The sequence below is a fragment of the Xylaria bambusicola genome (assembly GCF_022495145.1).
Source record: "Xylaria bambusicola strain CBS 139988 unplaced genomic scaffold F5B22scaffold_19, whole genome shotgun sequence".
Classification (NCBI taxonomy): Eukaryota; Fungi; Ascomycota; class Sordariomycetes; order Xylariales; family Xylariaceae; genus Xylaria; species Xylaria bambusicola.
The window spans coordinates 482,530-508,482 of record NW_025953572.1 but is presented as its reverse complement, the minus strand read 5'-3'; the positions used below and the strand labels follow the sequence as shown (position 1 = coordinate 508,482).

The window sequence follows — 25,953 nt, the reverse complement described above, 5'->3', positions numbered from 1 at the left end:
TTATTGTGTGTTAGGTAATGTGCGACACTATTGCAAGAACACAAATATTTCCACGACACATTCAAGACACCTAGGTGGTATGCATGAATATATTAGTACATCGGGCTAGGTATATGATTCGGGCAACAAAACCCCGGGAACGCCAGAATAAATCGGCAAGACCATGCGAGGAACCGGGTGTGGTTACACAACACATCCAACCAACCTAATATGTATGATGATCAAAGTAAGCTGGCGCGACCGTTCCGCAAATGCAGTATGGCTACGCGAAACGTCCAACAAAACCTGGTATACGTGCATATATTGATCACCAAACTACCTGATTCGAGGAAACCCACGCAAAGGTTGGGATAAGCTGGCGGGGCCGTTCCAATGATCTGGTGTGGTTGTACTTCGTACAACCGTTAAGACCAGGCTGCGTATAGGCAGATCTATGGCACTTGTTCTTGCGCGGGGGTCTCTAAACTTCTCTGTAGAGCCTGACTTTACAAAGTAGGACTTGCCGACACATGCTTACCCAACTCAGAAACGGGCTGTTGTGATGGTTTCAAAGTTTTTTTTTTTTTTTGAGTTGTGGTGGTGCTTCGCATAAGCAGCTGCGATTAACACTATATGATTACTTTGATTGAAGATCAACGTCTACGTGAAATCTTGGGAGCCGCAATAGCATTGACTTGAACTATTTGTTAAGAGTAACAATTGCCTAACAGGGTAATTGATGTATGTGATTAGCAACACTATAATAATGATCTCAACCCACACGGCCTCATGATCGTCATGAACGGTCACAATTAGTGTTGTTAGTGGCAGGCCCCCTATAAATCTCTCGTAGCCACCGAAATAAGGGTTTTTTCAAAGATTATTTTTTAGGAATCCTTTTGTTATACGAAATGAGACGATCTTGGCTACTGTCAAGAGCGTAAGATTATAGGAGATCTTAATACCATGCAATCGCACGAACCCGTGTGCTATGCAAGCATCTAGTGTCACAGTAATACTATATAGTCGAGTATAGAGACGCAGGGTTTCGGACCTGATTACGTCGTTTACCTTTTGGTAGCGCAACGGTATAATGTACTATACTCCGATATACTCGTTCCGTGATACCTAGCGATTTTGCGCTTATCGCTGCACCTATGCACTACTATAATAACTGTGCCCTGATGGATTATGTTGCGGGGATTGTGAATTTACTTTGCTCCTTAAGTATCTATGCTTAATGGGTTTTAACTCATTCCTGTGACTTTATAACACCATCCAAACCGATCTTTCACATCTCCCTGCTGAATAGATTTCAGGACAGACAGGAGTTTGGTACAGCATGGCCCAGGCTCCTCAGAGTCGCTGTTATATGTGACAACCTTGCCAGTTGATTTTCTCGAAATACTTCGTATAGGGACTAGTCCACTGGCTGTCCCAGCTGCGAGGACTTCATCGAATTCTGGAAGCTCGTCACATGTTACAGTGCGCCTCTCCATCTTCCAACCTAGATCTTGTGCAATCTTAGAGACAGAGTCTGATGTCACGCTCTCGATTGTCCGGAGTCCCAGAGGTACCACGATGATGTAGCTGCCAGCTTGGTCCAAGTCTGCCTTGATCCCGACGAAACCGGCCATGGAGAACTCATCAATCTCACTCCGGGTCTTGCTATCAATATGTAGCAAAATCCCGTATTCAGAGGCGTTGGCTGCCTCGATATGACACACGAGGGGAGAGTAATTTCCACCTACCTTGGCAGGACCTGTTCCCTTAGGCGCCACGCGATCGAAGTCCTCTAAAATAAGGGCTCGCACAGACTTGAGGCCGTATGCTACCTTCACAGGTGTCACGTAGACGCAGAAGCAGTACTTGTCAGGGGAGGCCATGCTGAGAGTTGCGGAGGTGCCGAAGACAAAAGGTCGTATGTAAAGCGCAGCGTCAACCCCATGAGGCGGTACGAAGGATGCGTTCTTGGCCACTGCCATATTCACACAGCTCAAGAATGTGTCCTCGGGCACGGGCGGGACAGATATGTATGTGACAGAGCGCATCATCCTCTGAGCATTCATAGCCGGACGGAATATCTGCACTTCCCCAGAAGGATTGCGATATGCTTTGAGCCCCTCGAAGGCTTGTTGACCTGAAGAGATAATTAATCGGTTTAGGAATAAGATATAATCACTAGCAAATATTAAATGGGATCTCTCACCATACATCAACGCTGGCGTCATGCCGTGAATTCGTAGCAGTGGATCCACCACGAACTGTGGCTCACTCCATTGGCCACTGGATCTGCTGTAGTGAGACTCGACGTGACCGTTCACTATGTACCCGTCGTTAATCCAGACAAGCTTGCCCCGTAAGGGTTGGTTAGTGATAGAGGTTGGTTACCTTCGTATACATCAAATCGAAGGGTATCCCATGCTGCATATGAAGCCACAAGTTAATGGGGACGTCCAATTGTAACAGTATACGGTACAAAACTGGAAACCTGACTTACCTACAGAGCTTTCAGGGGGTGGTGGGAACATCGTAGCACAAGAGTATTGCCAACGTGACCTAGTATCTACACGAGGTCTACCTCACAAAATCAGTAGCGTTTCTTGAACAAGACGAGGAAAGGGTACGTATTAATACTTCGTGCCAACAACGCCTTTTAGGAATGGTCTACCTAGCCCACTGCTACCCTACCAGTGTTGGCTAGCATGCTGCAGCTTGGCTCGCAGCTTGGATTCCTGAGAGCTTGACGAATCGGGTGTTTCTGCAGCAGGATGGAATAGGAAATGGGTGATTTTATTGCATTTCGTAAACTGGAAATAGAAAGATCATGCGGCATAGACTTATGGTAAGGTATCATCAGATCTGACAAAAAGTTCCTAAATACTGAACTCTGAGTCGTACAAAACAACCTGCGTAGGATCACGCTGCTTGACGCTGCCAGCCTTAAGAACTCATCAGGAAGGGATTAGATATTAAGATTTACTTACTTCGCAAGTAGCTATATCTAACCTACTTCTTTCTCTACCAGTAATATACACTTATTTACAGTTGTAGGGGTATTATATATATTATATATAAGCTAACCGAATTCTAATAAGGTTGGTATTTTCAAGTGTATAATACTATTTTAATTAACTATATGTAATGTGGTAGAAGTATAACGGGAAGGCTAGTAAATAAAGCGAAGTTGATAGATGTAGCTCTAGCACTGCTCTTAGTTAAGATATAATATAATAATGGTTATATTGGGTATAATATATATTTTTATAGATAGTAAAGAGGGGATAAAGTAGGTACATCTTTTCATGAATTTCTATGTGTTTTACAAGTACTGTAGGAGTCCCTGTGCTTGGCAATTTTAGGTCATACTATTTCAGTGATAAATATGAGTAGTTTTGGATAAGAGAGAGTGTCGTGCGAAACCAGCCGATCTAACAGTGTTGATATCCGCTTGAACTTATACCTATTATCCGTTCCACGAACGTAGGTTTGCTTTATTATTGATCTTTTACCACTTACATAGGTTAAACAGCCACGGCTCTAATTTCGCTCCCAGCCCTAGTCAAGGTTATCTCTACTTGATTGACAATGGAGAAAGCCTTTGACGTCGTTAATTTGAATGGGGCTGAGTTGCCTTCGATCACCATGGCAAACATCACCAGTAATGCATCCTACGAGACACTTTTTGAGGTGACATCTCAGTCCTCTGGGATTCACAAGCTGTTATATCTTTCATTCGCTGCAACTTTGGGAATCGTGGTCTGGATTTTGTGGACTTACGTCGTGCGACTCGTTCTGCTCCGCAGATTCTATGAGAAACAAGGCATCCGCTTCGTGGATAAATGCTATGCTGTCGTCGGAGCGGAGATGAGAGTATCGGGGCTACAAGTGAAGAATAAGAGCCATGACTGGCTGTATACTGAACGCCCGACAGACATTCACGGAACGGTCCGTGGCTTTTCGCTTCAGGTAAAACGCACAGCACAGCCAGCCGGCGTCCTTCTCTTCTTTTTGTGATTGAAACCCCTCGCTGATAGCCATTATCTGAATAGCTTTATTGCACCAGCGCGGAATTCTGTGAAGAGCTAATAGCCAAGACGGGGTTTCATGTTGACCGAGACACCCCAGCTCTGTTCTCCTTCGGCCGCCTAAGCCCCTACGCCTTAACCTTCCTCCCAATAAACAAATGGCGTTTCCGTGAAAGAAAAGTTACTTTGACCAAAGGCATGCGAGATAATAAACGCCTATTCGATATTGTCAGTCGACAGGCCGAGGAAGCACTCACACGTTTCAGGGTAAAGAACGGATCTGGTATTACAATTAACATCCGCGAGCTATTGAACCACTGGACCAGGGAATCCAGCGGAGAGTTTATTTGGGGTAGAAGCAATATCCAGCGCCAGCTTACCGTCAAAGACACCGCTGGAAACTTGGTCACTCTTCCTTCTATGACTGCCTTAAACCAAACATTTACCGAGCTTCGCTTTTATGCCAGTCGCTTCTGGAACAGAGTTTACTTCCCTTTAGCCGCTCTCCCTCTTACCAAGGAGTCACGCCGATTGAGCTATAATATTGAAGTCCTGGTGAAAGCAACCGAGGAGATGATGCGTACCCCTGAAGAGGAAACTGTGGCATCCCTTGTTCAGGAGTTCAATGATGAACTAGGGATTCCTATCACTATGACCCGTGATGATTTAGTAACAGCTACTATTGCAGGGCTTGATACAATTAAATCTAGCGTTATGGGAACACTTTTCCATCTTCTCGAGCCCGAAAACCTATACTGGAAAAAGCAGTTATTAGACGAGATCAATGAGCTAAAGCAACAACCGGGCAACATGTTCGTTAAACTCTCGCACGCCCCGAAGCTCAACGCTTTCATTCTCGAAACACTACGCTACGAGCCGCCTGGGTCGCTTATTAACAACGCAGCAGTCAAGGATTTCAACCTGTCAGTCAAGAATATGAGCTACAAAATTAAATCTGGCACGCGAATCGTTACTTGTATCCACGCCCTACACCAGAACGAGGAGAGCTGGGCTCAGCGTGTTAATCCGAACATGGCGCCGCTGAACGTTTTCGACCCCAGCCGTTTTCTTGACAAGACAGAGACCATAACACGTTCGTACTGCTTCATGCCATTTGGAAAGGGGCCACGGCGTTGCCCAGGGCAGGGCGCCGGATTGATGATGGTCAAGGTTTTTATTGCTGCTTTCCTAACTAACAACTTTAACTGTCGTATGGCGGTGCCGGAGAATCAGACCAAGGATATTACGTGGTTTAACATATATAGCAAGGCGACATTTGATGTCATTTGTAATGATGAGAATTGAGCTCTCGCGTCGCCTCTCCTGCGGAGAAGTCAGTTGTTACGTTCCAATCTTGAAATCTATCATTTATCTTTGCTACGCCAGCTATCTTTTATGCTAGACTCACTCTATTCTGTTGATGCGCAATATGGATGGGATTAGCAGGCTCAAGGCGTGTAGGATACTCAAGGGCCGGTCGCTTGTCCCATTACGTTTGGTGCCGAAGGATACGAAACCCAGGTCTAACTGTACTTACCCCCATATCTCACCCCAGTTTATTTTCAATTTTGACCAATCTGGTTGACCTGGTATCATATATATTGACACTGCAAAATAAAAGATTTCAGTATTACATCAATGACACATAAAGCAAGGTAAAGTTCTCAGGTCGAGATAAACTGAATTGTAGCCCTCCCCGATCAGACTAGGTTAGGGGATCACGCCTCAACCCCACTGCCTGTAGTATCACCTTCATCGCATTAAAATACCGGATACGATCTTTCTCGTCCTATAATATGAATGTGACAAGGTTAAGAACTATGCATATTTTCCAGCAGCCTGAGCGAATCATCGTAGGTCACATCGATCCTGTTGGTGGCACATGTGTGTTTGAAAGGTTGATGTATTTCCTAAGTATGAGTCTCTATCTAGGGCACCAGGCTACAAACTGTATACTCGTGGTGACCTGTGGGGCCCTTGTTATTGGAGTTGCACCTGATAGATCCTTTAGGATTCTGGTATTTGCCTTGAATGCTTGTCGCTGTATTCTATCTCGACAGTCCAGCCTATCCGCAAGACGGGTAGCGTCCGGTGAAGTGCTGATGGCTGGTTCTCACCATCGCAATCAGCGTCGACCCCGGCATGAGCAATTTTCAAAAAAATAAAAAAATAAATTATATATATATATATATATGTATATACCAACGGTCAGTCCATTCCCGCCTACCTGCGTCGAGAAATAAGCCAATGCAACAAACCTCATCCCCCCCCCCCCCCCCCCTTTCGGCTATGTACGTTAATAAAGCCAATTTAATTGCGTACTGACTCTACATTTCGACTTGGCGGCCGCCTTCTTGACAGAACGCGGCCATTACCAATCGGCGCGTGTGGAATGCTGGGACGTGCATTTCCTAAGAAAGAAAAAAAAGAAAAAACGGTATAATTTCCCTAAACTGCCGTGCTGTGCATGAGGCTCAGGCCAGGTGGTCTTCGGGGAAATAGTTGGTGTGGACTCCAATTGCTTGGCCCCCAAATGCTCTTGGATCAGGACCTAACGGCAGGATGCAACCCTCCTTGCCTGCTGACCTGCCACTTTTAGCTCTTCCACTCTGCACCGGGATCGCACTTGTATCACTCAGTGAGTCACTATAGATGGCGTGAATCAGAGCCACGGCCTTTCCGGGAGGTAAAACTGAAAGAGACCATTCAGTCTTCGATCTCGCGAGTGGGATAGATGATAATGCCGAACCCCTCTTTCTAAGGTCATCCGAAAATGATTTCCAATTGACTCGGCTAACGTAAAGTCGTCTGTAACCGCAATTTGCCACCACAGAGGACCCCAATACTGAGGGAAGGCTGAGGGTTGCACAGCTTGAGCTAGCCAGTCCTTTCCATCGGTCACCATGGCTCAACAGTGTTACACTACACTGTCGGGCCCAGAGACGACGACTGGCTCTCTGACCTATCTACCACCTCCGCTGCATCCGTCTGTTAACGTTACAACATAGAAAAAGCTTTCAGGTCAGTACATGCGTCTCCAAATCGGCTAGTTCTTGGCCCGCTGCACTGCTGCGACATTGAGGGGTATTCGCAGCCTAAGTTCTCGATCTCGTCCTGAGACTCGCAACTAACACCACAGGGATGAGTAACACGTCGTGAAAACTTACCCTAACCAACGATAACGGATCTCTCGGAGCAGGAGGGGCGTAGCATCAAATATCTAGGGTTGTGGCAATGAGAGCCTGCGAAAGCCTGACTTTTCAGTCTAAGTCGACTATGTAGTCGATCGACTTGGATATAGCGACAGTTACTAAAACCTAATACAGTTTAGTATCTACGGGTGTTCCCGTAGAGAGGGGTACCAATCAGCACTTTAAACTCGGCTGGGGTAAACAGAGTCAGTCCCAGAACTACCCTAATAAGCTACATTCCTAGTATGATTATAGTGAATACAGATAACTATAATAAATCTTAGCTTTTTCTTTCCCGGTATAAAACTCAACAGACTATGGTCATGACAGAGCTTTCAAACTCTAACTTTCTGGACGCGGAAATGGTAGTTCGAATTTGGTGCAATGGCCGAGCAGGAGAAGAGGACAGAGGTGGCGGCGTTGGTTAATCACAATAGGGACATCTTCTCATTGGTAGCTCATTTGTGTAATCACTACCGCACCCACCTCAAGGCGGTTGGTTGAAAGTGACGAATCATGTATGCAAGAAAAGACTGAATGTTGTAGTTGGTTACAAGTAGATGACCGCACATACATACATCGGACCTATCCGTCATGACCTCACGATTCTACACCGATCTCGCTAGACAACCAAAGGCCTGGCAGATGGTTGAAAGATCAAGGTTCGGGCAGCTACAGATCAGCTTACTATCCAAATTCAATATATTAATTTATGATATCACAATTATGAAAATAAAAAATATCTTACTGTTTCAATGCTTCGGCTATTTTAAGGTAAAATGCACAGCTGATTAGAGATGTTGTACATGTATGAGTCAAGGGATAGAATCATGGTCGGAGCCGCCTCGGCGGTGAAACAAGACAGAATCCTAAGTCGTCTTCATGATATCTCTTTACTTTCCCACTTATCCCACTTGCCAATTGTCTATCATATCAATCGTATAGGAAACATTTGTCGGGTTCGTTCAAAATAACCTGCCGCCGCTTGTCTCGCCAAATAGCTGGCCTCATGAGTATCCCTGAGAACGACGAAGTTTCCTCTATGGATAATAAAACAATCAAGAAGAGTCACGATGTGTCAGTAGAGAAATCGAGTCCTGACGAAGAACAAGATGGCGGCCAGTGCGAAGAAACCGAGGTTTCAGGATATGGGTCAAAATTGACTCACCCCTGGCTGTGCGTGCTAGCTACGTTTTTTATGTTCGTTAATGCTTGGTTAGTTCCCCATCATCTACCACGTACGCAGCATCAAAGAATTGACGCGAACTAATTCTCACTTGCCTATTAGGGGACTGACGCAGGTGTTCGGGCTATTCCAAGAATTCTACATCCAGACTAGGCTCCAAGACACATCACCAAGCGACATATCATGGATCGGCAGTATACAAGTCTTCCTCGTCATCACCGCCGGCACCTTTACCGGGCCGCTTTTCGATGCCGGTTATCTACGACCGCTCCTGGTTGTCGGCTGCGCGCTTCTCGTACTGGGCATGGCCACGCTCTCTATCGCTACGCAGTACTATTCGATATTCCTCGCGCAGGGTGTCGCCGTTGGTCTCGGAGGCGGTCTCATCTACGTCCCGTCGCTGTCCTTCATCTCGACCATATTCCCGGATAAGACCCGCCCCCTAGCCATTGGCAGCGTCAGCTCTGGAGGCAGCGTAGGCGGCATCATATTTGCCTTCATGCTCCGGCAACTGATTCCGAGCATCGGCTTCAGTTGGGCTGTGCGTTCCGTCGCGCTGGTCAATCTCTTGTTGTCGGCCGTCGCGCTCGCAATCCTCATGCCGCAGCGCATTCAACCTCCTGCGAATAGGCGCGCAGTCGTTGACCTGCGCGTCGTCTGCGAGCCCAACTTTCTTTTCTTCGCAATAGCTTTACTGCTCAACTACATCGCCTTCTATATCCCGGCCTTCTTCTTGCCCACGTTCGCAACGACTTCTCTCGGGCAGAGTCGTGACTTTGGCATCTTGACACTGGTCTTCGTCAGCATAGGCTCGTTCCTCGGCCGAACAATCCCACTCGTCGCGGCCATCTACATAGGGGCCGTGCAGGTGTACCTCGCAGGGACTGTTGTTGCAATTGTTGTACTCTTCGCATGGATGTCGGTTCGTAGCGTTGGGGGTGTAGTTGCCTTCGCCATTATCTACGGTCTTGTGTCCGGCGTGCTGGTCGCCGCTCCAAGCGCAGCCATGTCGCATCCTACCCTATCCCCCACGATGGACGTCATCGGCTCGCGAATGGGCGTAGTCTGGCTGTTTGCCGGGGTAGGAGTGCTTATTGGGTCACCCGTAGCAGGCGCTTTGGCTGGTATACATCCTGAGCATATTGACTTTCGACCAGCGCAGAGCTTTGCGGGCGCTGTTGTGACTGCAGCTTCACTCTTTCTAATCAAGCCCCTTTTATCTGTGGTTCGGTATAATAAGACTACAAAGCCCTGAAAAGAGAAACGGCGCTCTCGGAAACTAATAGCGGGCCACAGAGATGATAGAAAAACACATACTATTCTCGATTCAAATATAAATGCTTTAACCTGGAACTAAAAATAAACCCTCCTGTGAATCCTCGTCACTATTTCCATGTAGTCGTCCTCGTTTTGTGCAGTGATGTATCCATGGCGGATGAAAAATTCAATCCAAGCGAGTGAGCTATTCGGCTTGAACTGCCCCTCTAACAGCGCTTGTATAGTCTGCTGTGGTGTCCAGAGGAGGAACTCGTCCACCTCTCCATCCAAGGGAACCGGCTTCACGTCCTTTGGCAGCTCCAGATCATACAATATTTGCGTCGCCGGCTGTAGCAACCCCACCTCTCCACGGCCCCCGGCTCTCTCATCGCGTATATAGAAGTAGGAAATCGCGCCGACGGCGCAAGCGCACGTTCGCACGACGGCCCGGGGCAACGAAGCTTCCTCCTCGGCCTCGCGAAGAAGACATTCGAACTGGTCCTCGCCGGCAGTGAGGCCGCCCCCGACCGTATTGTCCAACATACCCGGGAACGTCTGCTTGTTCGGCGAACGCCGCGGGATCCAGAGCATCATTTCGTTCGAGTCCTCGCTGCGCGTATATCCCAAGACGTGCACCCCGATTGTATGAATCCCGAAAAGCGCGCTCGCGCCGCGTGCCATTCGCACTTCCGGGCGCCCGCTGGCGGCGTGCGGAAGCCCTAGGATTTTGTACGGCTCGTCGCGCCACTTGCGTAGGATCTCGAAGCTGTCTCTGTCGCGCGCCAGCCCAACTTGCTCGGCGATGGCGCGAGTCTCAAAGTCTACCTTTGCGCCTTCCTGCCATGGAATGCCGACTGTCTTTGTGACGTGGTCAACTTGAAATTTGTTTGTCCACGGCATCTTGGCCACAATTTCGGGAAGCATGAGGCCGACAGTAACCCAGCACTGGGGTTTGTTCCCACTAGTTGGACCCCATATTTCTTGGAGGCGGAATTTGTACAGCTTTGACACTATGTCTATGTAGCCTTCTTCGTCTGGGTAGGGAAACCTGGAGGATGTTAGCTTGTGGTATGAGACATGATTATTCCTTGTGTGCTTGGTTTGAAGATAAACATGCGCTCTTGACGAGTTATGTCGTGAAAACTCACCCGTCGCATTCCCGCACCAGATCCAAGTACTTCTTGCAAGGGAGAGCCATCGTGACTTCTCCGTGTTTGGCCAAAGATAACTGAGTACTTCACAAGTGGCCCCAAATCACATTAACTGTTTTATAGTGAAAGATTTGACGTGCCTCTGTAAGGGATACTCAAACCTGTTTTTTCAACCTCCGTGGTATGTGTACAAAATCCTGTTACTCGCGGACTGAATGTCAGGAGTATACGTCTATCTCTCACGCAGAGGGATTTGCGTAATCCACCTCAGGTGTCTCAGATTAAAAAGAGAGGTTGTGGCAGGCTGCACTTGGAGCGGTGTGAGGATTACAGTTAGTTACATAAGTCAAGAGGTAGTAGCAGTGCGGGTATTATAAACGCATGGATTATAGCAATTCAAAACACTGGGAGTAATTTATTGCATATCTCATAATTGAATACAACATTTCCATTGCCGAACGTTACTCCTTGATCTGATACTTTACACGCACAGTCTCTGTGCCAGCTGAATATGCAGTTCACCTTGAACTTCGGCCGTACGGAGGACCATTGCAGGCTGTTCATGATTTTTCAAGACATGCAGGCAATATTGGGCAATATTGGAAAGTGAGCTTATACAGATTTCGTTTCTTGAAACAGACCCCAGAGACCTAGGCGGTCTGGGCTGGCAAACCAGTTGTATATAGAGTCGAGTCAAGCCACCAACAGCCAAGAAGGAGTTGGTTAGTCAAGGACTCATGCAGCCCTAGTTGTTCATTATAATCTGAATTCTAAGTTCCAAGCCTAGTATCTGTACCCTTGTTATAACTGCTCACTGATGGGTGCCTGTAGGGACCTCATTTCCTCTTATCTGGCCCTGGAAACCCTAGAGACCAAACGCTAGTCAATAGCTTTCTTAAGAATTTTAATAGGAAGGCCATGGAAGGTATTCTCCTCGAGTGGATCAATAAACAAAGCCTCCCCTTCAGAACTGTACAACATCGAAACTCTAAGCGGCCTTTAGATACCTGAAACCATGTATAAAGGACTAGAATCCCTATATTTCGAACACTAAACTGCGTAAATAGATCATGTGATATTTGTCCCAGCATCAACAAACGATTATTGAAACCCTAAGAGCATTACTTGGGAGGATTAACATCTCCTTACTACTGACATATAGAGAACAATGTAAAAATTCTTAAAACAGCACTACTACTGACCTATGACTAAGCCGATAACCATGTCTAAATCGACGTGAAACATCCTTGAACAAGCCCATAGCACACCTAAACCTAAACTACATTCGCTGTCACTCAGTTCCTTATTACCAAGCTGCAGTATTCATGAGTGCGATGTCGCGTGAGAAATCACCTTTGACCCTCGTCTCTTGATCAAAGTCTATCAGAACAGCTGTTCCATTTTGACGAACAAGGCAATCCCTGGCATGGGCATCATTGTGAGCAATCCCAAGTCGGTACAACCTTTTTAGGGTGTCGTTACATCTTTCATCGTGCACTCCGGTGAAAAGATTAGGCGTGCCCTTCCGAGGGCCTGATTTGACATACTCGATGAGGAAACCGACGACACGCGACACTCTGTTCTCCGTGACGTGGCCGAGGAATCGTGTGGAGTTACCCCGACGTCTTGAAGGTGTCGATAAGTCTCAGTCTCCGTGTCAATAGCGGAAATGTTGTGCGCGAACTCAGAGAACTTCATTACTGCTGTGATGCCCGGAGCATTGGCCACTGTGTTGTTGATCGCTGTGCTGTTGGTCACTGTGTTGTTGAACGAAGCGAGCTGCACAGCGTTAGCGAAGGCGAATTCACGTGTAATAGGGGGTCCAACACGGCCCAGACTTGTAGACTGTATAACTGCTAGCCCTAACAGGAGGCAAAGGGCGACGGCGAATTTGATGATCCCCCATAATGGGGAGACAATCAATCGCAGGAAAGTTCGAAACATGTTGAATTAGCTGCTGCGAAATTGTTTGTGAATAGGTAGGGTTCTTCAGGATTAGACGCGATTCTTTGGGCTTATTTGACACTCAATTACTTAGTCGTTCGTGCTATTCTCAGCAAGACGCATCGATGATGCCACGGCGTTATATAGTACGCTGCCCTTCTCGAGTTGCATTGGACCCGATTTGACAAACCATTGTAGATTCATGGCGTTGCGAGAAAGGGCTTTTACGAAGGTGGATGGAAACAAACGTCTTGTTCTGCCTGGCCTCTATGCCTACCTCCTATGTGGTGGTGCATCAATGACTCTAGAGTCTAAGCATTGAAAGCATCGTGTCGCGCTTAGTCCTTGTTCTGAGGCAGCAAAAAAGAATCAGGGAAAAGGGAGGTACAAAGCCCAAAGAACTAGGGAATTAGCCAAGTAAAAGACAAGGAGAATCGGTCTCCCGCAACAGCAATGAAACTACTGTAGGCCTGTTTGTTGTTATCGGCCCTTTACTCTTCACTCTTGGTACGTCGTACATGCAGTGAGCCCGCCACCGTTGGTCCCTTCAGCTCGGATGTCGGGAATGGAATGTCATCCCGTCAGCCATTCGAATCACGCGACAGAAAGTGTGTGTCCTAGGTATATACCTTACCTACAGTAGTGTAAATAGTATGGGAACAACAGGTACCTACTTCGTAAAACACGCAGGCTGACATGCAGTCATGAGGCGTTTCTAGCATCCGCTGTCGATACTTAAGCAAGCAAGTACTCCGTACTCGACGGTGCGGATATTAGCGGAAACGGTTTCTGGAAGGAGTGGGCTCCGTGCCTATCCGTAACGGTGGAAACCCCGCGTCTTTAAGAAGGTAGTTCGAGTATAGGTACATAGGTAAGGTATCTATGTACTGGTTGTACCGAGGCAGTCCGGAGAACGGCACGATTTCGCGCTTCTTGACACCTCAATCGGCTATTGGTTTACAGAGTATAGACAATCCAAAGTCATGGAGGGAGGGGTACACTACACTACATGATTGGTTTCAAAGCAGACCTGAATCTAGATACATAGCTGATTGCCCAGTAGGTATGTACCCATGTTAAGGTAATGTTCTCTTTCTTCCCCGCCCTCTTCCCTACCAAGTTTGGATCGCATGTACATGTGGGTACATGTAGCATACTAATGGACAACGGCAGCTACTGAGTGCCTAGCATAGCGCCGGCTCCTATGCCGCAAAGCTGGGGGAGGCTCATGGTACATACCCGCCCACCAGGCTACCTAGGCGAACTATGTACACCGAGTACCTCCCCGGTAGTAGGCCTGGTATGACCTAGGTATGCTGTCCAGTTCTACGTCTCATTGCCTTAGGTACTTCGTATTACAGAATAAATCTGTCGTGAGTCACCAAGTCAGGAGCCTTCTTTGTGTACTACCTACCTACCTACCTGGAGATATCTTCCTTCTCACCAAGAATCCGCCAAGGTCAATAGTCTGTTTGTCTGGCACCATCTTTCGATAAGAGTCATAATGGGATGGATTGTTGATGCCTACCAAGGAAGCTCCCCCTCTTCAGGCCCTCCAGTAAGAAGGCAGTAGCAGGGGGCTGCCTGCTTGAATCGCTACCTAATCGATTAGGGACGGAGCTTGATCCCACCAGAACACTACCAGAACACTACCAGAATACTACTAGAATACTATCTACCGGTACCTACCATCTGCACTACGAAATGGATAATGTTCTAGTGTAGCCAAGAGCTTCGACAAGAGCTCGACAAATCCTACCCTGTCTCATTCGCGCAAGATTGGCATGGAATGTACGATAGGTTAATTGCTCGCTACCTACACAGGTATGTAGATATCTGCTACCAGCTATACTACGAATGGTACGTATACGAGTACCCTGGTCGTCGTCGTCGCCACCTCCTCCTCTACCCTCATCTCCAGCTTTCTACAGTACAGTCAGATCACCGTACTCTAGCTCCCCTGGTGAGCTCCAGGTTCTTTGACATTGGAGGCAGACAGAGACGCAGGGCAGGGTAGTGTTGGTTTGTGCCGCACAGCAAATTAAACTCGCGTCAATCAATCCTCAAACCTCGGCTCTCTACGAAATACCTATCATCATTTTCAGTACCTGCTGCTAATTGATTGCCACCGTAGAAACCATCCTGCCAAGCAGAGTACCGGTACCTCACCATCGAGTCCTTGGCCCCAGCCCAGCACCCACTCCATCAGCTTACAAAACACGAGACAAACCGCACTGCACGTTACCTCACAACTCGAAAGCGGTAATAGCGTCTATAAGCTCACCTTTGTCCCCCGACCCCTCGACGGTCGGCTGACTCTTCTCCCTCACCGTCCCCTCCACTTGTTCTGCCATCTTTTTATTAAATTGCCATCATAGTTCAGCTAGATTGGGACTGTCACAGCTCATGTTTCGCTTCGTCAATCTTTGTCGCATGGTCTCATAGTCCTTCTAGTAGATGCCATTGTGCTCCTATTGAACCAATCTCATTGCTACCTTGCGTCTCCAGTACTAACCCATTCATTTTTCGCCATGGCCACCGACGGCGGCAAGCCTGCCGATGTCGTCGAGTCCGTCAGTGAAGACGCACCCGAGCCCAAACACACGACCACAACAACTGAGAAGAATGGCGTCGCCGGTCCTGAGGATGACCTAGGCGTTGTCGCATCTGGATCCGACACTGATGAACCTCTTCGAGGCCCGAATGGCGAGGAGTACCCGTCCAAAAAAGACCTCGAGACTCTGCGTCGCGTGAAGGGTCACATTAGTCCCATCATTTATACCATCGCATTCATTGAACTCTGTGAACGCTTTGCGTACTACGGGACTACTGCAGTTTGTATGCTTCACTTAGCCCATTCAATTATCGCATTCAAACCTATTACTAAGAGCGAATAGTTGTCAATTTCATCCAGCAGCCTCTTCCGCCAGGGTCCACAACGGGTTCGGCAGGGACTTTCGGGCAGCCAGGCGCACTCGATAAGGGCCAACAAGCTTCTACCGGCCTAGTTACTTTCAACAGCTTCTGGGCATACTTAATGCCATTGCTCGGTAGGGAGACCTGCACTCTAGCCATGACGAATTCTACATTGTTTTCGCAACATTGACCATGTATATAGGTGGATATCTCTCGGATACCTATTGGGGGAAATATAAGACAATTCATGTTGCCATCGCAGGTATGTATGAGATTAACTTGCCCTGGATAGTTGTTTTATTTTGAAGACTTCTCACTATACTCCCTGAGAGAAGAAGACCGCAACTAGATATTCCTCAGCGCTCTTCGTAAGCTCTAGAACTGACCGAGCTGAACTAGTGGCTACCTTTGGACATATCATCCTTATCATATCAGCTCTTCCTCCTGTAATTCAAAAGCCCGACGCAGCCCTGGGAATTTTCTCTCTTGGTCTCATTTTCTTCGGCATCGGCGTGGGTTTCTTCAAAGCGAATATCTCGCCCATGATTGCAGAACAGTATGAAGCATCCCACCCTCGACCGGTCGTCGAGACATTGAAGAGCGGCGAACGAGTAATCAAGGATCCGGTTCTAACGATCTCCGTGATATACATGCGCTATTACTTCTTCATTAACGTTGGCAGTCTTGTTGGACAGATTTCGATGGTTTACGCTGAGAAATACGTCGGTTTCTATCTGTCGTTCACTTTGCCAACGGCACTATTCCTCTTCTGTCCGCTTGTCCTCATTGCCTTCAAGAAGAAATATGTCCGTCATCCGCCCACAGGTTCGGTGATAGGCAAGTTCTTTGGCCTCCTTGGGCTAGGTATGAAAGGTCGTTGGAGTCTAAATCCTATTCGACTATGGAAAAACATACGAGAACCTGGGTTTTTTGAAAGAGTCAAGCCAAGTAATATTCCCGAATCTGAACGACCGCCATGGATGAATTTCGATGATAATTGGGTTGACGAAGTTCGACGAGGCATAAAGGCTTGCCAAGTCTTCTTCCTGTTTCCTATCTATTGGTTGCCTGGTACGTATTAAAGCTCACCGTGCCGGTTCTGAGGCCCGGGCTTCCTAAGAAAAGATCCGTTATCTTTCAGCGCTAACTGTAGCCGCAGTATGTGAATTCCTGATCTAGAAACGTGACCGCCATTATTTATGTAACTGTAAAAATTGAAATATGACATGGTTTTACTCACACGGTTTCGCATTTAGTACAACCAGCTCAACAGCAACCTTATTAGTCAAGCTGCAACTATGGTACTTGGTGGAGTCCCGAACGATGTGTAAGTGCCTTTTCAGTATCACCATTGTTATCCTGCGCTTTCCAGATGACTTTGCCCGTATACTATATTTATGCTGGACGAATGAGGGACCGTTGTTAACTTGGAGCTCACAGAATCAACAACCTCGACCCTATTGCATTGCTCATCTTTATTCCAATCTTCGACAAGCTTTTCTACCCGCTTTTGCGTAGATTTGGGTACAATCTCACACCGATCAGGAAAATCAGCATTGGTTTTCTCCTTGGCACGTTAGCTATGGTCGTTGGTGCTATCATTCAACATGAGATCTACTGGCAATCCCCTTGCCGAGAAGTGTCCGGATATGGCCACGTTTCAAATTGTAAAGAAGTTCTTTTCGGTGAAGAGACGAATGTAAATGAACGTCTGTATAAGCCGCCTTTGACAGTGTGGATCCAGACGCCCGCTTACGTTCTCATCGCCTTCTCCGAGATTTTTGCCTCTATCACAGGTCTCGAATATGCTTTCACTAAGGCGCCGAAAAACATGCGTGGCTTCATTACCGGAATTTTTTGGTTTGCTCAGGCATTCTCGGCAGCTATTGGCCAGGCCTTTGTCCCGCTCTCCACTGATCCCGTTCTTGTCTGGCTCTACACCACAGTGGCTATCATCGCTGCTCTTGGTGGATTACTCTTCCATTTTGTCTTCTTGAAGCTTGATAAAGAAGAGGAGGCCCTCAACGCACTACCCGATAGTGTCTTCAAGGGCTCTAAAAATCAGGATGAAGATTTTGCTGCTGTTGAGAAAGCTCAGGCCGAGGCCAATCGAATCAGACACGCACAAGGCCTAGATGAAAAGCTAGGCACCAGCTCCTAAAATATAATTGCGAAGGGGAGTTGTATGGTTTAACGTTGACCTATGGTAATATTGTGTGATCAGAATGACGAGCAGAATACCCATGAAGAGGGAAGGTATCTTTCAAGTTTAACTTATAAATACTATATACCCATCCTCAGCAGTTCTGTGGCCCCTATTGAAAACGAACAATTACTCAAGTTCCCATTATCCACTTGGTGAAGCCTTATATCAACAGACAGTGCTTAGTTTTGTAAAGATATTTGGTAGTTATTGTCTTTACTAACTTGTGGCATGATCTGGCCCGGCCGAAATCAAAAGGTTCACTGTTATATTTACATTTAACGGTAACTCATCCGCCTCCGCCTTTCATTCCTTCATTCTCTGCCTGTTCTCAGATGTAGTGCAGCTACGATGGAGCATTCTGGGGAGATAAATATGGGTGTCAAAGTACACTAATATACTAAGCATACAGCAATACCGTCCATGTTGCGTGGAGTTTAGAGTGGTTGGAAATAAAGATATGCAGACTCCAGCTGATTATATTACTCTTGATTTATCTATGCCTTCTCTCTTCATTAAACAATGGAACCGCTGGATCGAGAATGACATTTGATCGCTGTGTCGGGAAAGATGTAGGACCACGGTACGCGATATCCCTTGCCTTGTCCCCCCACAAGCTTTTCGCTTCGCGTCTCGGCCCCGCTTGCTGCGTCGACTTCGACATCTCTATCCTCGCTACCGCGATGTACTCATTGGCGTCTAGAAGGGGAATGCCGTCGATTGTTTCTCGCTTCCCCAATGGAACGGCTTGCCATGAACGGAAGGGTGTAGCCTGCATCTCCTTTGGTGCATCTGGCGTTCGTGGATCGATAAATTCTGCCCGTTCCGCTGTTGGAGCATGTTTCAATGGGGAAACGTTGTATGTAGGCTTTTTCTGTAATGAAGCACCTTGTATTGGAGTATTTCTCCTTGCGATCGGCTGATATTCGGATGTCCCTGTGTTGGGTTGTGAAAATGCTGGATGCGGCACCGGTCGTGGCCCGGGAGGTATTACTCCGGCGTTATCATCCCATCGTCCCGGCGGCAGCTGTTGTGGCTCGGATGGTGCGCTTGTGCAATTACCCATTGTCGGAGAGATGGTCTCAGGATGAAATTTGTAGATATTATCGAGGAGTAAGGTGAAGAAGCGAGGGAGAGAATAAGTCCCGTGAATCCTTGTTGTTTGTGGTCACTGAAGAGTGTGTGTGCGTTTGGCCAGCCGAGACGCGCGGTTAAGTTTGCGAACAAGAAGGTGGGAAAGTTAGCTTGGTGAATATGTCTTGAAGAATTTTGAGATGAGAATGAGACATTCTTTTATATACGAGTTATTTGTAGCATAATGTTGAAAGAGATGTGGAAATGTCGCGTTATGTTGGAGATGGTCATTGTGTGGTCGAACAAAGGATGTGTTTCTCCCTCGCCGTCCTGTTAAGGTGTTACAAGAAGAGGCTTATTGGCATGATTCGACATTGAATTGTTGAACAATATGCTAAATATATCTGGATAACATGAACCGTTTAAACCAATGAACCATGTTGTGGTGGTGGATTGTGAGGGTAAGGATTGACTGTTGGTGTATCCGATTCACCAGCTGCGAGCGCGGCGTCTTAAGGGGCATATAAGGCCATCTTCGCACGAAGTACGCGCGCTTACGTTCTTCCTTCGTCACATCAATTTTACCCTTAGCGAAGGGGGTGGGTTTTAAGTGGTGGTTGTGAGTTTGCTATCCCTTGTATTCTATCCCTTGGATCCCTAAGCCGGCCGGCCTCACAGACGGAAATATCTAACTTTGGAAGATTAACCGCACAATAACGGGCCGTTAGTTATTCGACTCCTAGAATGGCTGCGGCACGTACAGTGCACGTCTGGGGAAGTTATGGGAAATCAGTAAAACGTTCGAGCTAGCTAATATTTCGGATCGTAGTGGACATACCTCGTGAGAAAGTACGCATTCACAAACCAGATGTACAAGCCCCCCGCGGACAATGCATGTGAGATGAATGGCAGCTCGGTTGAGGTGACGGTAGATCTGATGGCGGAGAGCAACGTCGTGAAGCAGACTGCTGAAAAGAGAGCCCAAGGCCGCCATCCCTTGGTCACTGGCGCTTAATCTTGTTCATATTCTGAGCATCGCTTCGTAACTACGGGTCCAGGGTTGCCCGCGGGTAGAAGATCTCGGTCTCCAAGTGTGTGGTCCATTGAGAAGTATCCCTTCGGCTCCGCGGAGACACGGCCTTGATGGATTTCTTGATTTGGATACGACGGCTGCTACGAGGCAAACGGGAGACTACTGGACTCTCTGCGACTAACAGGATAAGAGGCTATGATTGAAATCTTACAATGACGCATGTGAGATATTGTTCGTCTTTGGAATACTATGCGTCCCGCTTGCACGACACGCATAGCACTTAGGTATATGCAGGAGGAATAGCGGGCGATCTAGCACATATAAATAGAAGAATAAGAAGCAATATGGCCAACATCGGTGCGAACGTGTCTACTAACTAAAACCCGGGCCCGTCGCCATACGGGTGGGCCCTAGCCGTTAGCCTCCCTCCAGAGGGGACTTGCAATATTCATAGGGGTGTCATAAGGTGGAGAGAGTAACAAACAAATTTGATAATAGGGGTATCAAGTGCTCCTTTAGTCTACTGCCGGTTAGGTCACCTGATCCCGGGGAAGTTGTAAGAACATCCCCTCAAGCATAATTATATTCATATAAACCATTTATTTACTACACTAATAAATCATTCTGCTACTTGCACTAACAACCATGCCCAGAGTGGTGTCATAGTAGATCCAGCTTCGCACATTATCACTGCTGAAATATTGCGATAGTGCCAAAGTGGCATTAGCGTTGACTTTTGCATTTCATCAATCACAAGGGCTGTATGGGACTTGGAAGGATGACTTCAATTGAACAATACTCTTCAAGGTCTTGCCTGGGTCCTTAGATTGACTCCTTCAGACCTGACCTAGCACTATATACAGCGATTTCGAAGATGACTAACTGCCATGGTTATACAGTTGATTTAAATAAGCGAGGGCTGAATACCTTCGTGTTCAATGTTAATAAGACATGCGCGAATACGAAGGCGTACACCGAAGTCTACAGTTGAAACAGCGTACAGGTGTCACTTACGTGTAACAGTATACCTTTAGGCTTGGTACACTTAGTATACCACTCTTCATCAGATGTGATTCTAACGTGGTCAACCGGATATCCAAGAGCCTTGGGAAAACCGATGTGTCAGTAAGGTTTAATTTCACTATAATATATATGAGTATTTACCTTAGGTCGGAATTTCTGCTGCCGCAATACACATTCCTCGACGATAGATTCTGTGTATGCCATGAATTTCTCTAAAGCCTCGACAAGGATTACCAGGTCATCTTCGTGATCCAAATAGCTCAATTCGTCTTAGAAATGCTGCCTACCGATAATTAGATATAGACGCTATATTCGCTCACATAGAGTTGAAGATATAGTCTTGATAGCATTCTCCGATTGCCGTACGTAGTCCGTAGCGATCGGTCTTTGGGAAAAGGGTTCGGTTGTCTAAGCTCTAACTAAAACACGCTACCCCAAGAACAACTGGTATTCCCTATAATAGTTGTTTTTATGACTTTACACTAACTATCCGAGTACATAGTTATAATAATGTTAACTCTTGGGTGTGCGCTCGTTTGCTTGCCCCTATCTATAGAATTGAACACCTCTGCAACAAGTTTTACTAAAGTTTAAACTTGTATTAAAAAGACTCAATCCCAGTAATAGTCGTCTCGAAATCTAGATCAAACTGTCAGCTAGGTCCCAGTACTCAAATCGTAAGGCGCATACCATCCTGTCCCATAGACCCGAACACAATAGTATTGTCATCGCCAGCTTCAAGCTTTAGCTGCACGGGCACCAAGTGGTGGTATCCAGCCCGCGAGTTCAAGCTCGAAATGTTCACGGGTGGTTCATTGTTGACGATAATATATGCCTCACCAGCTAACGCGATATATGGTCAGCGTGTATTGACAAGTGGCTGTTAGGAAGGTTCCCTACTATTTCGCTTGTTCACTGTGTAGTCAAAGGCTAGCCACTGCATAGCTCCGGTGCCTGTGACATTGCGGAAAGTTATCTCGTTCAATCCACCAGCTGTTGAGATTTCCACGTCAGGATAGGTTACAGCAATGTGTCAAAAATGGGACGTACCTGTTCTCTTTCCAAGCACGTGGTATGCTTCGTACCGCTTGTCCGCTTTTGCTGATGAGATAGCACCAGTCTTAACATCGACTGCCCACATGGCGTGGTAGTCTAGTGTGACTTTTTTACGACTGTAATAGAAGAAGGTTTAGGTTAATGAACAAGTGATATAATAAGGCCATGTCTGATCAAATCATACCTAGTATCAACTGTCATCGGTAGCCAAACGTAGTTGGAGCTGGCACCACCTTTTGAATCCCATGCATCACCCATAAAGATATGGGTAGTTTTCTGGGATCCGGAGATTGTTAGTTCAAAGGTATTTTGGGAGCCGTAAGTGTTCTCGCCTGAAGGCGCAATGTCAGTTCCTCCTGTCCATGGGCCGGCTATCGAGGTAGCCCAGAAGACTTTGTTAGGATTTGCTCTCCAGCCGGTTTTTCCAGAACAGATCAAAAAGTACACTCCATCCGCGTAAAACAAGCCAGGGGCTTCGTATGCCCCGGCGACTTATCTTGAATTAGCAACATTGTCTTGTGGCCAGACTGGATATTCTCATACTTAGGCTCGAAGCTTGAGCGCCTACTGTTCCATCGGCATTTATTTTGTTGATTTGGACAATGTTGTGGTCTGCACTCGTCAACAGGTACCACGTATCTATGAAGCGTTAGTTCATTTCTGATTATTGTTACGTCAGTCGATAATTACCGGTAACGGGGTCATGAAACATTCCTGTGTCTGAATAGCTGTAAAGATTCGGCGGAAGGTAGACCTTGGCAGATTGCACATAGCCCCCATTCAGTTGGGATGACTTCAGGGATAAGCTATAACGATCTTGTTGACCAAAGAGCTCCACAGAGAATTAGTTGATAAATGTGAGTCTTAGAGTTAAAACAGGAGCAAATACCCAAAATGAACCGTTCGGCTTCGCGAGCTTAGGTCTCCACATCGCCGACACGGTAGATTGGGCCCCCAGGTTTTTCCAATTAATGAGATCCGTGGACGAATACATCATAGGCGTTTGATCTTGGACCATCATTAGCACAGGATTCATAGCTTCGAGAGAGGACGAAGTGTAAACTTACTTTCGGCTGAATGGCCAACCCAGTAAAATGTGCTTTCACGTTGGACAATGCCGCCACCATGTGCGTTGATCTTCTTGCCATCGGTATCGTACCAAACAGCACCAGGGGCAATCCATGAAGCACCGAGTGCCAATGGTACAATGCATAGCCACAGATACAGCAACATTTCAAAAAGACTTTCGAGTCTAAGTGTCAGACAATGCCGCCTCTGTAATATGAGCAAGGGAATTGCAAGCATTGCAAAACCAGCAACATGCATATATACTTTTCCCGTTTCCACCCCAGACTCGTGCGTTCGGGCTATCATGTAGCGAACTTTAGTTCTTGCGAATAGGAACACGTACCATAAAGTGTAAAAATACGGAACGATGTCCGGATCCATCAACCGGAGGCTGATTTAGGGAGTTGGAGTATATTATAACGGTGCCATAATAGCCTCTCGAATTGATGTGATATAATGCAAGGGGTTAACAGGCAGATTGCAAAACAGATGCCAGCGGGTATAAGGTCCCCGCATGATGAGTCAGCACAGACTACAGCGTGCATAGAACGAGCACAAGTGAGGGACAAAACCTTCGTACACTCACTTTGTACGATGATAGGACTTGACACCGACCAAGTCTGTGGGAGTCTAGCAAGGTGTCCTCGCCCTTTAGCTAAGAGACCCAGTAATCTAGACGTCGCGGTAGAAAGGGCTACACAAAACCCGTTAGACTGGGGCAGTCCAATGGGTGTCATTGTCGACTGAGTATGACACAAACAAGTATTGGAGGGCCCTGCCTTGTAAGTGTAATACATGTAGACCTGAAAGACCTGGTTTAATAGATTGCTCCAAGATCTGTTACCCAGGATCTGGCGGTCCTAGCTCAACTACCTATAACATATTTTCGGTGACACTTATTTCAATCCCAAGAAAACGCCCGAAATTTATGAAAGCGAAGATTCGGCACTTGACACCACGAAAGCTCTCGTTGAGAAGCTATGTTAACAATATTGTATTACAATGAGGGGCAGGGGTAGCTTGTCTACAGCTAGTGAGTTTGAATCTCATTACCGGAGTCTTTCAAGAGATGGGTCACTTTTACGAACACGAGACCAATATCATGCAACGCCATGACAATTAAGTGACTAGCTAAACCTTATCAATGAGAAACATAATCTGTGGTATGAGTGTGAAGGTGAGTTGATAAATGTACGTGTATTTTGTACTGTATTAGTTAAGCTGGTGTGTAAAATGAGCGGATTTTATGGATGACGATATGGATATATATAGTTGAGATTTTAGAGGCGCTAAACTTAATACTCGGGAAGTAACTGTTATTCTTTAGGCTTATACCGCCTTCTTTATATTTCTTATTGCACTGATTTGTCGCACTCGCTGAATCTACCGATTGCTTTAATCTAAGTGCGGTGATTCCTCGATGTAGAAGAACTTGTCTTATAAAATTTCTTTCATAAAATCAAGTTGCTAAAGCTTTTTGATATATTATTATCATAAGGCGGCTGATGGATAATATTACCGAATCGAGTTGCACCTGATTGACAGGCTTCAGTCAAAAGGCTATTACAGGTATAGTGAGCTCCTATTCTTTTAAACGCCACGAAGGCTCCGTACTTTGCAGACCCAATTTTATATCGGTTGTTGGTTTCGTGCTGCCTTTGCTAATAGATCAACATGACTTGGCTTAGTTAGGCAGCGCTGCACACAGTCAAAACAAGTCAAGCAATTTGTCTTTATCTTGTTTTCTTTGATTTGAGCCCATTTTTGGCCTTATTTGACCTATTTAGCTAGAATCTGTATTTGGCTTAACTGTAACTGGTCACCAAGTAATCCAAATAAACCGAAGTAGCTTTATAGGTCGTCATTAAATAGCCCGTACGGAGTAGTTTAGAAAATACGGACAGAGCTCCTCAAGGGCCTTACGGCAGCTAGAGCTCCCAGGTTAGGTAAAGCAATCGGTTTTCATCGATAGTAACTCCCTTGCTCCCGCCCTACAAAAAACGAATAGAAGGATAGCTACGCGTAGCGTATTGCCCTTATAACCTACCGCCCTTAAAGAGCCCATAGCAGACCCCCCAAGTACCCATAAATAACCCCCGGGACCACAGTTAATTTGCCAAAGTTCTCATATTATAGTATAGCCATCAATCCTCATCAATTAACGAAGGTTATTATTTATAAATAAAAGAAATATTACTTTATAGAAGGCCCTTTATATTTGTTATATAACGTACCTTTTTATTTATATTTTAAATTATACATTATATATTATATATTATACTTTATAGGTTTTTAATTTCTTCCTTTTTTTTATTCTTTATATATAAAAGCCCGGAAGCTTAAAATAAAAAAATATATATAAAATAAAAATAAAAACATAAAAATAATATAAATAAAAAAGCAAATATAACTATATTAAAAGATGTTTATCCTTTTATATTCTTTATATATATAAGCTCTTAAAAGTTCCTATATATATAGTTACAGTGGTTGGCCTAGTAACCCACCTAGGGCTTAAGGCCTAAATGGCTATACTGCTATACATATTATAATCATTATATAACTATTGCTTCGCTATATATATTAAAATACTTTACTATACTTTTTATACTTAAAATATTTCCTCTATTTTTTATCTTATAATAAATATATAAATAATACCTTAATATAAACTTTATTTTATATATAATATTTTAACTATAATAATTATAAAATTAATCTAATAATTAAAAAGCTTTATATTTATATTAATTAAACGACCCTATTAACTTTATTAGCATTTAACGGAAAGACCTACTAATTGGACTTTTTTTTAAACCCTATAAGTAATTTATATTAAAGTAA

The 25,953-nt window shown here is 45.8% G+C and overlaps 7 protein-coding genes across 7 annotated transcripts; 3 read left to right on the top strand and 4 right to left on the bottom strand.

Moving 5' to 3' along the window:
* Positions 1 to 1,176: 1,176 nt before the first annotated feature.
* On the bottom strand, positions 1,177 to 2,571 carry F5B22DRAFT_605907 (branched-chain amino acid aminotransferase). Its single transcript, XM_047974885.1, has 4 exons — positions 2,480 to 2,571; positions 2,371 to 2,403; positions 2,189 to 2,302; positions 1,177 to 2,119 (listed from the first exon to the last, which is right to left on the bottom strand). The coding sequence occupies exons 1-4, from the start codon at positions 2,508 to 2,510 to the stop codon at positions 1,227 to 1,229; spliced, it is 1,071 nt and encodes a 356-aa protein (XP_047831124.1). The 5' UTR covers positions 2,511 to 2,571; the 3' UTR covers positions 1,177 to 1,226.
* Positions 2,572 to 3,624: 1,053 nt separating this feature from the next.
* On the top strand, positions 3,625 to 5,312 carry F5B22DRAFT_636226 (cytochrome P450; the record flags this gene model as incomplete). The annotated part of the gene is made up of 2 exons (XM_047977261.1): positions 3,625 to 3,948; positions 4,032 to 5,312. 2 exons carry the CDS (start codon positions 3,625 to 3,627, stop codon positions 5,310 to 5,312), a joined length of 1,605 nt encoding a protein of 534 aa, XP_047831123.1.
* A 2,788-nt stretch (positions 5,313 to 8,100) lies between these two features.
* Positions 8,101 to 9,688, top strand: F5B22DRAFT_143589 (MFS general substrate transporter). Its single transcript, XM_047969054.1, has 2 exons — positions 8,101 to 8,413; positions 8,487 to 9,688. The coding sequence occupies exons 1-2, from the start codon at positions 8,208 to 8,210 to the stop codon at positions 9,637 to 9,639; spliced, it is 1,359 nt and encodes a 452-aa protein (XP_047831122.1). The 5' UTR covers positions 8,101 to 8,207; the 3' UTR covers positions 9,640 to 9,688.
* A 41-nt stretch (positions 9,689 to 9,729) lies between these two features.
* F5B22DRAFT_143571 (NUDIX hydrolase domain-like protein) lies at positions 9,730 to 11,252 on the bottom strand. The gene is made up of 2 exons (XM_047969053.1): positions 10,790 to 11,252; positions 9,730 to 10,689 (listed from the first exon to the last, which is right to left on the bottom strand). The coding sequence occupies exons 1-2, from the start codon at positions 10,837 to 10,839 to the stop codon at positions 9,738 to 9,740; spliced, it is 1,002 nt and encodes a 333-aa protein (XP_047831121.1). The 5' UTR covers positions 10,840 to 11,252; the 3' UTR covers positions 9,730 to 9,737.
* A 1,007-nt stretch (positions 11,253 to 12,259) lies between these two features.
* F5B22DRAFT_646369 (uncharacterized protein) lies at positions 12,260 to 12,736 on the bottom strand (the record flags this gene model as incomplete). Its single annotated transcript, XM_047978720.1, has 1 exon — positions 12,260 to 12,736. One exon carries the CDS (start codon positions 12,734 to 12,736, stop codon positions 12,260 to 12,262), a length of 477 nt encoding a protein of 158 aa, XP_047831120.1.
* A 2,531-nt stretch (positions 12,737 to 15,267) lies between these two features.
* On the top strand, positions 15,268 to 18,181 carry F5B22DRAFT_655365 (POT family protein; the record flags this gene model as incomplete). The annotated part of the gene is made up of 7 exons (XM_047979879.1): positions 15,268 to 15,574; positions 15,634 to 15,786; positions 15,855 to 15,914; positions 16,052 to 16,723; positions 16,806 to 16,810; positions 16,909 to 16,979; positions 17,093 to 18,181. 7 exons carry the CDS (start codon positions 15,268 to 15,270, stop codon positions 17,811 to 17,813), a joined length of 1,989 nt encoding a protein of 662 aa, XP_047831119.1. The 3' UTR covers positions 17,814 to 18,181.
* A 3,071-nt stretch (positions 18,182 to 21,252) lies between these two features.
* Positions 21,253 to 23,617, bottom strand: F5B22DRAFT_605876 (glycosyl hydrolase). Its single transcript, XM_047974884.1, has 10 exons — positions 23,453 to 23,617; positions 23,109 to 23,284; positions 22,931 to 23,049; positions 22,732 to 22,873; positions 22,585 to 22,680; positions 22,226 to 22,532; positions 22,036 to 22,157; positions 21,886 to 21,978; positions 21,676 to 21,828; positions 21,253 to 21,624 (listed from the first exon to the last, which is right to left on the bottom strand). Exons 1-10 carry the CDS (start codon positions 23,488 to 23,490, stop codon positions 21,587 to 21,589), a joined length of 1,284 nt encoding a protein of 427 aa, XP_047831118.1. The 5' UTR covers positions 23,491 to 23,617; the 3' UTR covers positions 21,253 to 21,586.
* Positions 23,618 to 25,953: the final 2,336 nt, after the last annotated feature.